Source organism: Rhamphochromis sp. 'chilingali', assembly GCF_963969265.1.
Source record: "Rhamphochromis sp. 'chilingali' genome assembly, chromosome: 21".
Taxonomy (NCBI): Eukaryota; Metazoa; Chordata; class Actinopteri; order Cichliformes; family Cichlidae; genus Rhamphochromis; species Rhamphochromis sp. 'chilingali'.
The window spans coordinates 25,823,630-25,835,994 of record NC_137949.1 but is presented as its reverse complement, the minus strand read 5'-3'; the positions used below and the strand labels follow the sequence as shown (position 1 = coordinate 25,835,994).

At 42.0% G+C, this 12,365-nt stretch overlaps 1 protein-coding gene across 2 annotated transcripts in view; it reads right to left on the bottom strand.

The window, feature by feature from the left end:
- Positions 1 to 12,365, bottom strand: part of msrab (methionine sulfoxide reductase Ab) — a 44,014-nt gene that overhangs the window by 15,451 nt on the left and 16,198 nt on the right. For both annotated transcript variants that reach the window (XR_013970317.1, XM_080871239.1), the window contains exon 5: positions 2,673 to 2,779. Coding sequence is in view for 1 of the 2 variants with exons in the window: in XM_080871239.1 (XP_080727365.1) it covers positions 2,673 to 2,779 (107 nt within the window). In the remaining variant the exon portion in view is untranslated. The remainder of the gene's footprint in view (positions 1 to 2,672; positions 2,780 to 12,365) is intronic.

The following is a 12,365-nucleotide window of genomic DNA, read 5'->3' as shown; positions in this document are numbered from 1 at the left end:
TGATGGACTCATTTTTAATCTTGTCTGGTCAGTCCCAAAAAAATCTCTGCTGTCTTCAGCTCGTCCTCTGGTCTTTTTCTCAGTTCCACCATCTCCAAACAATACATCCTTTCCTTTCACTCATGCTGCTGTCCTTCTGTGACAAGTTACCCTGACACTCATCTCCTCCCACTTCACGCTGCCTGCATTCTCTTCTTCACCTCTCTTGTGCCCTTTCCGTTGCTCTGGATGGTTGATCCCAGGTATTCAAACTAATATACCTTCACTACCTGCAGCTTCACTGTCATACCTGTCTCCCTCTCATTCACACGCATGTATTGTGCCTTGTTTCTACAGACTTTCACTCCTCTTGTCTCCAGAGCATGCCTCCACCTCTCTTTCACCTGCTTCTTACTCTCATGTACAGATCATCCTTCTCTCTCACTGAGTCCGAACACAACTTCCATATCTCTGCTTTCTTTGTCTTTAGCCAACAATAGATCAGTTTCCACCAGCACCTTGTTGGCAAACAGCACCGGAGGAGGTCATTTTTAACTCGGGGCCCCAACCAATCTGGTATGGAAATCTCATTCTTGATGTTTTTGTTTGATTTTATAAAGATTTTACACCATCATGATGCTACCTTTGACATATATTTGAGTTTGGGCTAGACGGGGAGCATTGATAAATGGGATAAAGGCAACAGAACCCTGGAAAAAAGCCATGGAGAGATGATTGAATTATGTCCTGACGTCTGTGTAGAAATGTCTGAAACACTGGAACCGGCTCTGCTCACTGTAAAAAGGAAAGCAAGATGTATCCTTGTATGTGCCTTGCATACAAGGATACTCCTCCTCCCCTCCCTCCATCGCTCCATTAAGTTCAGTTCAGTTCTGCTCTGCTTCAATAAAATCCCAGTATTACTGTGGAGCAGGAATATGTGGCTCGTCTCTAAACACTCAGAGCGGGGACTGAATAAAGAGCAACAGGACAGAGCCAAAGTTTTAGCACTGTGCTCACAGCTTTGAGCCATCCAGTCATGCCAATTACACACTCATTCTGATAACATCTCCCCCGTCTTTCCAAATAAATAAACACTCCTAGAGGCAATTATCACACACACATATCAGCCACAAAATAAGACATGCTTTTGGTGTAAAAAGCATAATTTACAGTTAATTGCCTGCCACAAACCTTAGTCACTCAGGTTTGTGTGTTTCATTATTTGAAGGAGCACATGCCAATCTGTCTGCCTTTATAAATTGAATAGCAATTAGTTGCAGGCCTTTCTCCAATCTGTTCGAGACTGACTCTTGCCAGTTAAGGTTGAAATGAGACAGGCTGTCTCCCACCAGGTGAACTGTGCAGTCCTTGCAACTGCAAGCATCCAGAGGTTGAGGGTGCCGCACGCTCAAATTCCAGGTGAAAATGGGTCATTGAAACTACTTGCTATTGGTCCCAGGTAACAAGAAAATTCAATGTAAGCACTTCGCAACTACTGATTATTCTGGGTCTCCTAAAAGTTTTCACTTTCACTTGCATTTGAGGCCCTACAGTGAACCGGGTGAACTCCAAAGAGCTGCCAAACAGATCACAGGTAAGATTGTTTGGTCGAATGCCGTTTCTAAGTTCAAAGATGAACTTTTAAACTCAAAATATACACATGTAATTTCCTCCTGTCTCTTACTATGCAGATGGTAATGCATGTGTGCCATCTGTGCATTTCTCTCCCTGTTTCTTTGTTGACTGTTACAGGCTTCATCCATTTGCCCCATGCTCTTTAGCTTTTTAAAAAATACTTCAAGGGTGTATCTTGGTGGTATGTGTGCTTGTGTGCGTGTGGGTGTGATGAGGTCGTGGTCAGTTGACAGCCAAAGGGCAGGGTCATCTTCAGTTGATAACCTGTCAGCGATGACTCTCTGATCTAACTGGCTCTCTCGTACTTTTCATGTTCTTCCTCCCCCACCTTTATGGTCCCAGCTGCCACTCCTCTCTAACCTCTGACCCAAGCCCAAGGCCAAGGTTGGGAGGTTGTTGCCACGGCAACAAAACAGGCCCGCAGCGCCTGGCTGCTGACCCCGGGAGCCCCAAGTAACCCTAACGATCATAATTTGCTCCCCTCTGCCCCCTGCCAGCTCATCCATGAATACCATTTGGAGGAGCGAAGAGGGTGATGCCGGGAACAACGGACGGATCGGCAGGCTGATGGGCAGAACAATAGAACGAACAAAAGAAGCACGCGTGCGCCACTGAAAGGGAGAGCTTTAGAAATCAGTTAAGATGGCCTTTTGACCCCCTTCCTCTCTTTCGGTTTAAGAAAGACGGTTTAGATGCATATCACCTAAAAAGATGGTTTTGCTTGACTAAACTGCATAAGAGGTTGCTACTCCAGACACTAATTTTTAATTGCCATTCAAATAATAAAGAAAGCTCCAAACTACCACTTAGACTGCTGCAACACTCAAAAAGGTTCCTATATACTGATAAAACCTATATATGATGACTCAGTCATATTTATATACATGCATTACGTTAGTCTTTTAACTGGAAAGGTGTGTGAGACTTTCTTCACATTTTTCAAGAGTCGCTCCGTGGCTACTGCTTTACTTGGCTTATAGTTTGGTTATATGCAATCCCATACTTGAGTAAATATAATAATAAAACCTCCTGATGTGTGTGAGGGGGTATCATACCTGCTGGAAGGCCACTTTACTCTTCAGCGCAATCTCCTGCTGAGTGGGGTTGGATGTGTAAATGGCTGAACGATACTGAGTACCTTGGTCATTGTGCTGCTTCATACCTGCATAAAACACACACACACACACACACACACACACACACACACACACACACACACACACACACACACACACACACACACACACACACACACACACACACAAAGGAAAAATAAGACACCCCACAAAAATGCATGAAGCACCACAATCAGAGCAGACACAATGTGATTTGCATGCAAAAGGCTTTCATAATTATGTCCTCATCCTGCGTCTTGAATTCATGAGGCCGAATGAATTCAAAGTTCACAGCAGATTCAGGCTTTCATTAGGAAGGCCTGAGTCGTGTAGGTGTATGGGCAAATGAAGGTGGACACATTTTCCTCTTCTTTGTCATCTATGTGACAGTGTCAAACATTTTCATCAGCTTTACGTCAGAGTGTTTGGGAGGATATCCAGGTATACTGTAACTTGATTAGGGGGCCAAACAGCTGCCATCCTTTCTATGCTTTTCAAATGCTAAACTCCTGAGCAGCTCAGACATCCGTGGACACATCTCCCACTCTGCATTTGTTTCCTTTCTTTACTGAAGTGTGTCATTCTTGTCTTCTTCTATCTTTCTAAATCCTTGTCTTTTTCAGTCATTGGCGTTTTGTTATGGGCTTGAATCACTGATACATGTGTTCTTGTTTAGAGGCCTGTCAGATATGCCTTTCAGCCTGATTTTGATGGTGGATTAGTTCATGTGGACAACACGTTTACTCCTCCTTCCAGCCACTCTCATTTTACTGCACTTTTGGCTACTGGTCAGCGATTGGCAAGCAAAACAAATGGTTCATTCTTACATTTTAAAGCTTGTCATGTTTCTGTCACCATATTCAGAACATTTTGCTGTGTCTTTGTCATGTAGAGGTAATATGCTTTTGTGTCTCCGTCCCTTTCTCTTTTTCTTGTTTTAACACAGATTTTTCTGGGGCACCATATCCTACATGGCCAGAAAGCAGCAGCATGGGATCAAACTGGCGTGAACATTTTGGCAAACATCTGCCTCTTCAGACATCTGGCAAGAAGCAACTCTTGAAAAAAGTCACACAACATTTTGAAACAACAGTTTTGCTCATTTGTGTTGTATTTTGAAACTGTGCTGGGCCCTGTACCAAAGCAAGGCAATCCGACTCAGTAAGTCAACCCAGGACTTCCAAATCTAGCTACGAGTGTGTTCACATGAAAGGCATTGCAAATGTGGGCAGGTCTACTGACAGAAGAGCAACTGATCTTACAAAGAAAGATAATACAATGATATTAGAAAAATATTTAGAGAATAAACACATATAAAACCGACTGCCACAGACAATGTGTGCTAGTATGAGAGTGTGTGTGTGAGAGGAAAAGTGCTGAACAGTAGTTTAGTATTAAAAGCCCTGTATGAATGTGTGAGCACTTTAAGCACTTTTGTCAGTAAGACTGGAAAACACCTCCCACATTAATAAAGTCTAGCCTATTTGAAGCTGGGAAGAAAAGCCGGAAAAAATACAGACTGTGTGAGGTACGAGAATTATTGATATCACAGTTTTATAATGGAAGACGTGGGAGAAAACTTGATTTCAATATTCTGTTAAATTCCTTTAACATTTTTAATGTAAGTAAGTAAGTTTTAGGATTTTTTTTTCACATTCAAAAATTTAGTGTAAGATCCACAAGTACAAATAGCTGTCCTGTTTTAAATTTGTATATTAATGCTTATAGAACAAAACAACTGTTGTAAAATAGTTTACAGCCAACAGGGAAAAAGCATAAAGGAATAAAAGTGCATTAAGAATCTATATTTATCACTAAGGCTCAGGAGGGAAAAGCAAAGACTTTGGACGCTCTTAAAAAATTCAGCTCCTCCTTCTATCTCTGGATCCATGAATGCAATGGTAAAGCTATTTTCCATAGATCTGCTTGATCTTTATGTGGTGATTTCATAGCTGCAGATCTCTAATGTTGAACATTACCTGTTCCAGAGGAGGTTAGGTCTGCAGCACAAGTTACCATGGTGATATACTCTCGCAAAAAGTAAACCACCTTCAAAATCTGATTTACCCCTAAAATCACAAGTTGTAAAAGCAACCAACAAAGGTGAGAATGGTCTTGCTTTTGAAGTTACGTTACAGACATCAACAATAACAAAATTCCCATATTGTACATTTGTGTTGTTTGTTCAAACCAAAACAATGAGCTGAAAGATGGTAAAGAGATGATAAGGGCTAGTTCGTCACTAAGAATGAAACTGCTCTCATTACAAGTGTTCCTCAAACCAATTGTTAACGTAAAAATAATGGTTACAGCCTTGTGAGTTTGAATAATGGTGGCTTCAGTTGTCTTTAGGTGTTTGTTTTTTTTTGGGGGGGGGGGATTGGTTTGCTGAGCTGGTCAGTGCAGCGCTTCTTTTTAAAAGTGCATCAGACTTTCAATTTCCCCTCTCCTAAAGATTTCCTATCTCCCCGATAGGTTTAACTTTTCAGCCTAATGATGGCCTTCTTCACTTGCATCAATAGCTCTTTGGACCTGGAGCTGACAGCTCCAGTAAACAGATAGAAAATGTAAATTCCACATTTTAAAGCAACTCCAGATCTATTATCCGCTTAATTTATCATGGAAAAACAAAGGTACAGGTCTCACCTGGTCACAGAGCTTCTTGTAAGTCAACTGTCCAATTTCTTTTTCAGCCTATTATGTGGAACTATGTATGAAAATGGCAAAACGACAAAAAAACGTGTCATACTTCAAATATTTACGTCACTAAATGTAAGGTTTGTTGTACGTGTAAGGTAAAACAACACACTGTAAGCGATGTCTGTTGTTACATCTCAGATGTGGGTGTTCAATCTATACTGTGGCAGAATAACAATTTCCACTCACTGTACGGACAAGATATCTCCCTGACACAGTGATCTGCATATCGTGTTCTCTTTAGATTAAATGCTACCTTACATCATAGAGTGTCACAACCTATCTGTGACACAGTCTGTTCAGGCATAATGGCTATAAGTATTCATCTGGTCTTCATTCAAATCAGAGCAGACAAGCAGGCATTGACTGCTCTCCGACACACGTTGAATAAACTCACTGTTACTAATGTTGCTGCCTTGAGGAATTTGCTTCACTGAATATTTCTGGAACAATATCAAATGCTCGTACACTTAAAACATGATCTAAAAACAAAGAAGGCATACATATCATAAATGCAATACAAATAAATTAGTGCTGTCAAAATTATCGCGTTAATTGTTAAGATCAACGCGAAATGTTTAATGCATTAAAAAAATTTAATGCTGATTTTGTTTTTTTATTAATTTCCTGTAATCTAAGACCTTTAAATTCATGAGTACCTCTGGAGGAGGGGGCAACAGTGTGCTATGCTGGCGTTTGGCCTGACAGAAATGATTAGAAGAAGAAGAAGAAGTGACACCATGCTACTATCTAGCTAACACTAGCTAACACACGCAAGCATGGACGAGGGCGGACTTTTGGGTGGAAAGTTTCTCTTTAAGAAGTTGCCTGATGGCTTGTTGGACAAAACGAGAGTAAGATGCACAATTTGCAACGCTGAATTCAAGTACCACAGAAGCAGTTCATCACTGGCGTATCACCTGAGAGCAAAACACCCAACTGAATCCACCTCTACGGGACCTCGCCAGTCTACGCTTCAGGAGTATGGTGCTTGTGGACGAATAACAAAAAATGTGAGAGAAAAGGTAACCAATTCCTTGGTTGTTTGGATAGCTAAAAACTGCCGACCAGTTAGCATAGTAGAAGATGATGGACTGAGAGAAGTCATTCGTGCTGCATCAGGAGATGAGTGTTACAATCTGCCCTCGAGAGGAACCATTGTGTCGAGACTGCACACTTTGTATGGGGACCAGAGGGCTCAGCAGTCCAGCAAGCTTGTGCAAGTAAGGAATGTCGCTCTCACCGGAGACCACTGGACTTCGGTGAACAACGATAATTACTTAAAATATAAAGAATAAAAAAATGTAATTGGAGCCAGGCTATTAATAAAGTAATTGAGATTAATCGCAATTAATAACAGAAAATTGTGAGATTAGTTAGTTAATTTTTTTTAATCTATTGACAGCACTAAAATAAATACATTTGAAATCGGCAATCCTAAGTAAAAGTGATATACAGGTAAATTTTACGACAGTGCATACTTGGAGTAACTTGGATAGTGAGTGAAATAAAATGAACACATAACTGCTCTGACCTTCAGTAAAAACCAACTAATAGTAATTAAGTTTCAAAATGTCACCCTGTTGCTTGGAATCAGTGTGTGTATGTTCTCTATGATCCACCAGCTTGGAACTCAAATACAAATATTCTGCAATTTTGTAATATTTTCTAATTTTACCTTTTTATATCTTTAATTTAGCATTTACTGCATCTATACCCTCAAACTCCATCTTCTGTAAACCTGCATTGTGCACCCCCCACCCTCCAGCACTGCTGTTCAGTGTAAATGGTTGCCCCTCTATCAAAGGCTACCAACTCAATCTTCCATTGGCTTCTCACTCAGAGTCTTTCCTCTGATTGGTTAACTCGAAGGGGTTTTGCAGCTTGGCGCTTCCCTCTGACCTATCCTGCTGACCTGTGGTCCTGAGCATGCTGACCACACACAGAGCACCGCTTGCATATGCACGTGCATGGTGTCGTATGCAGCAACACATATATTAATTATGCCAGGGAACACCATCAAATATCTCGAAATTTACTCCGCTTTAATTTGATTAAAGCTTTTTTTTTTCTTATACAGCTGAACATAATTAATTTTCCACCTTACAGAAACAGTGGAAGCTTAATATCTCACATAAAAAAGTAAAGATGAAAAAGGCTTCTCATCACAAAGAAGTGGTAGACGATATGGAATATCAAAGAAAAGCCAAGAGACAAACACCCTGGAGTGGTAATTGCAGCTTCCAACACAATTAAGTTCTGAGATCCATCCACCATCAGAAGGAGTCACTCCCTAATCAAAATATTAACACCATCCAAAATATGAGCCTAGCCTTTGATTATACTAACTCCAAATCCATCCCCATAAGCATTCAGCCCTCAACTATGATGGCAAAAAAAAAAAAAAAAAAAAAAACAGGAGGGGGGAAACACCCCAAAAACTCTTGATTCTCCCCTCCCGCCTCCATCGTCTCTCTCAGTCTCTCCATTTTTAACAGCCCCCTTCGTTATTTTCTCCATCCATCAAAGGCAGCAGTAATTATTAATGAGAGCCTCCCTGTTCACTCTGCATTATGCATGAGAGCCTTGCCTCTGAAAGCAGAGGGTAATGGGGGTGGACAGAAGAGGAGGGGCTACAGGTGACACATGTACACACACACAAACACACTCATCCACATATATATGTATATATAGATATATATCTATAGGGCAGCACGTTGGCACGGTGGTTAGCACTGTTGCCGCACAGCAAGAAGGTCCTGAGTTCAATTCCACCATCAGGCACCATCAGGCAGGGGTCTTTCTGTGTGGACTTTGCATGTTCTCCCTGTGTTTGTGTGGGTTCTCCCCAGGTACTCCTCCCACACTCCAAAAACCTGCAGTTAATCTAAATTGCCCATAGGTGTCAATGTGAGTGCGAATGGTTGTCTGTGTCTCTATGTGTTAGGGTGTACCCTGCCTCTTGCCCTATGAGAGCTGGGATAGAATCCAGCACCTCCCTCGACCCTGGAAAGGATAAACGGAAGTGAATGGATAGATATGAACACTGCCTCTCTGGGTTACTGATGTATACGTCCAACCCCCCTCCCTGACCAAATGAGAACCTTTAAAGTGTATCTTTTAACACAAATGGAAGCCACAGTGAGAAAAAGAGGGAGGGCGGAAGTCTCACAGGGAGTAGCTACTCTCTTCAAGAGACGCTTGCACACAAACCAGCGTATGCAGAAGCAAACTCTTCTGGGTCTTGTTGCGTTTAAACCTGCTGAGATTTCTTGCAACTCTATACAATTTCTTCCAATGTTTGTCCTTGCACACACACACACATACAAAAAGGCTCCACTCAGCTTGTCCCTTCTGGCTGTTGGGGATAAAAGCACGCCATTTCTCCCACTCCCAACTTCACTTTCCCTCCTTCCTTCAGCACTCTGGGCTTTTTCACTTTCTTTCTCTAGCTCTTGCCTCATTGCCCACTTACTAATTTGTTTCCAGATTTCTTTCCTTGCTTTCTTTGCCATATGCACGTATATGTTTTTTGTGCTGAAAGGATGCAGAGAGGGGCATGTTCTGGCACCAGCGAGTAGCCAGACTTGTGAATTAAAAAAAATATTATTTGCAGGCCAAGAAAAGAGATGAAATAGTAAGAAAGTAATCAGATTAAAATGAAGACTGGTGTTGTGACAAACTGGTAAGGAGGGAGGAGACGAACAAGTGATGAAGGTAGAAATTACAAGCCAGGGAAGAGCGAGTGGCACACTTTAAACATGCTCCACTTTCCCGCCATCCTACGGAAGTGGGGGCTTATTTTTTTTATCCGTGATCCTTCATCTGGTAGCACTCCACCGCTTCACGTACCGTTCCCACCTCCCCTTCGGTCTTCATCGGCTGCTCTACCATCCCTGTATTTCAAACGCGCAGTTGACACTTAAATAGATGTAAAACAAGAAAATGAGGCACAAAAAAATCATTAGAAGAAAGAACAACAAACATTTCAGCAGTCAAGCTTCTGTAGGTGTCTGCAATTAAGAAACGCTTCTGCGGGGGCACCCCACCTCCTTTGGAGGTGGGGTGCCCCCGGCCTCTCGGCCTGGGGCTCGGTCACTCAGGCACAGCTGGCTGCCGGCGGAGCTCACGGGCGCGTCACTGCAACTCCCCCTGGCTTCTGCTCCGCGGCTGCTGAATGAGCTCTCATTTGGGACTCTCCTTAGCTCTTACTGGGACAGTGGCGCGGCTGCCCCTCTGTGGGTCTTCCTTGGTCTCTTGTGTTCTGGGTGCCTCTGGATGTCTGGAGTTTTGATCTCCTCCATACCTGCTTGATACCATAGAGGACAGGGCTGTGGCTCCCCACACTCTCTAGCAGATCATTACATGGAGAAACCTTTGGAATGCAAGCATGCTGATCCACACAGGTATGCACACAGGTGTACACATGGGTATTCACAGATGCGGACTACAGCTTTCTTGGCTGCTGCCTCAAAGCACACTGTGCGCTGTCTATCTTGCGTGCTGCACAATATCGTTTATTATTTAGTAACTATTGATATCTATGACTAGCTAGTTTATTGTGATGGTGCTTTTTTTTTTTTATTATTATTATGTTGCTCTTTGTTGTTTGCTGTCTCCCCTGTTTTTTTTGTTTTTCTTTCTCTCCATACAGGTGACCCAGGAGTTTTTTTTTTTTTTGTTTTGTTTTTTTTTTTTTGTTTTTTTCTCTCTTCCCCCCCTTCTCACCGTCTCTTCTCCCCTTTGGTTTTCTTTCTTCCTCTCCCCCTCTTTCTTTCATTCTTTCCCCCTGTCCTATTAAAAAAAAAAAAAAAAAAAAAGGATGACAAAGGATGAACTGAAGCTCCGCCATCACGTGATGTCACATGCTGCTGTTTCTGATGTCACTTCCAGAAAAAAAAAAAAGAAAAAAAAAAAAAAGAAAGAAACGCTTCTGCATAATTGGTGACTTTCTGCATGCTTCTGAACACGGCGGGAAAAACATGTGAAGTGAATTCAGAACTACTGCACTTGGCAGCACATACCAATTACACTGCAGCACAGTGAAAACTAATGAACTAATGTAGTTTCTTTTTTATTTTTCAACTCTTGATTCCTTACTCTCTACCTCCGTTTAGTGCGATGCATACACAACTCTGGTTACGGAGGAGGTTTAACACAGCCCTGTGCCCATGCTGAAAGATCATCGGGAATTATTCGGTGTTCGCGGAGTCCTCATTTCTACTATTCTGTCAGAAAAGTACACACACGCACGCACGGAAACACAAAAAGATGTATAATGACTGATAACTGCAGTCTTCCCTGTGCATTTGTGTGTGTGTGATAGTACTCAGGGTTGTGCCGTGCCCCGCGGTCCTGTTACGACTGTGCGTGCCAGCAGAGCTCTCTCCTCCTCTCCACTCTCAGATGCTATTTTTGCCCTGTTCTTATGTAAGACGCTCCTGATGCGCTGGAGACAGAGGCAGAGTACGGAGATGGGATGAGGAGAGCATCCCCAGCGGACACACACTCTCTCCTGCACGTGCAAACGCATTCGCACACATACGGACAGATGTACTGTATGCATATATAACATAACCATTCAAAGGAAAAAAATAAGCCATTGCAAAGCTTGCTGTGAGGTAGTGACACAACACTGAAAGGAGGTAGTTTTAAATCAGAGCTGTGACTCTCAGGGATGTTACCGCGACTACATCTGTTTATGTGACAATGCATGAGGTAGATAGCTGCAGTTACCTCTTTTGAAAAGCTGCCTCATCTTACTGTTTTTAATTTCTCCATACAGGAGCAGTGCTCTCTAACATGATCACTTCATAGTTCTGGGCATGTTGTCAGACCACTGTGACTCTAACCCTGAGCTGTTTATTTTTAGCTGCTCCAACAGTGAAGCGAGCTCTACCATTGTACTCCAGTCAGTCCATACTGAGAGCACAAGTTGGATTCCTCGAGTTATATCCCTCTCTACTTTAGACAGAGTTCAGGTCAGCAGTTTCAGCAAACCCAAACCTCCTACTGGGATCAAATTTACATATTATATAATTATGTAAAAATGAAGTAAACAGAAATATAAAAAAAAAAAACCCTGACTGCTCCAAATTAACAGTTACAATAATAACACTCTAACTTCTTTGAGTTTCTGTCCAGAATTAAGTACATGCAGTTTCTCTTCCCTGGAGGGAATATGTTTTTTTAAATATTGATTTTTCAAATGCTGCACATCTTATTTTTCTTTTAATAAATTTGATCTCATTTTGTGTGCTGTCAAATTAAATGTACGACAGGCAGTCAAAAAACTTAAAATGTTTAGGACACTATCACTCTTTATTCTGAAAAACACTTTAGTTTAGACTTTAATTTTGAAAGAAGAAACCACACTTACCTTTGGAACCCCAAATCTCATGTCTAGCTCTGTTTGTTTTAAATATATTTTTTCAGTCCAGTTGTCATCAGTGTTGGGTTATTACCACGAAATATGAATACGTTCACAAAAACCCACAGAAAGAAAGGTTGCAAATTTGTAAATTGAAAAAAATACATCGAAATATTGAAGTATGAAAATGTTAGAAAACTTTAACATATTCAAATGGACATGCAGAACTCAACCCCCACGCTGTGAACACACGTGCCTCAATCTCCATAAATTAAGGCCGTCAGCATGTGTGAGGGTGTAATAACCGACACCTGGTAATGAGCCCGCCAACCTCAGCCAACCACAGGAGAGAAACAGGGTTGGATTAGAAGTGTGGGGGGTTGCAGAGGTCATGGGTTATATGTCAAGGTCATCTCCTGTGGGATTTTGGCTTTGGATGTGCACGGGCACCCCTGAAATTGAGGGATGTGGTGACACGGGGGGGACACGGGGGTACCCCAACAGGGAATTGACGTGTGTCGCCGCCAGCTGGGGTGAAGATATTACATAAAGGAATATTCATGCTC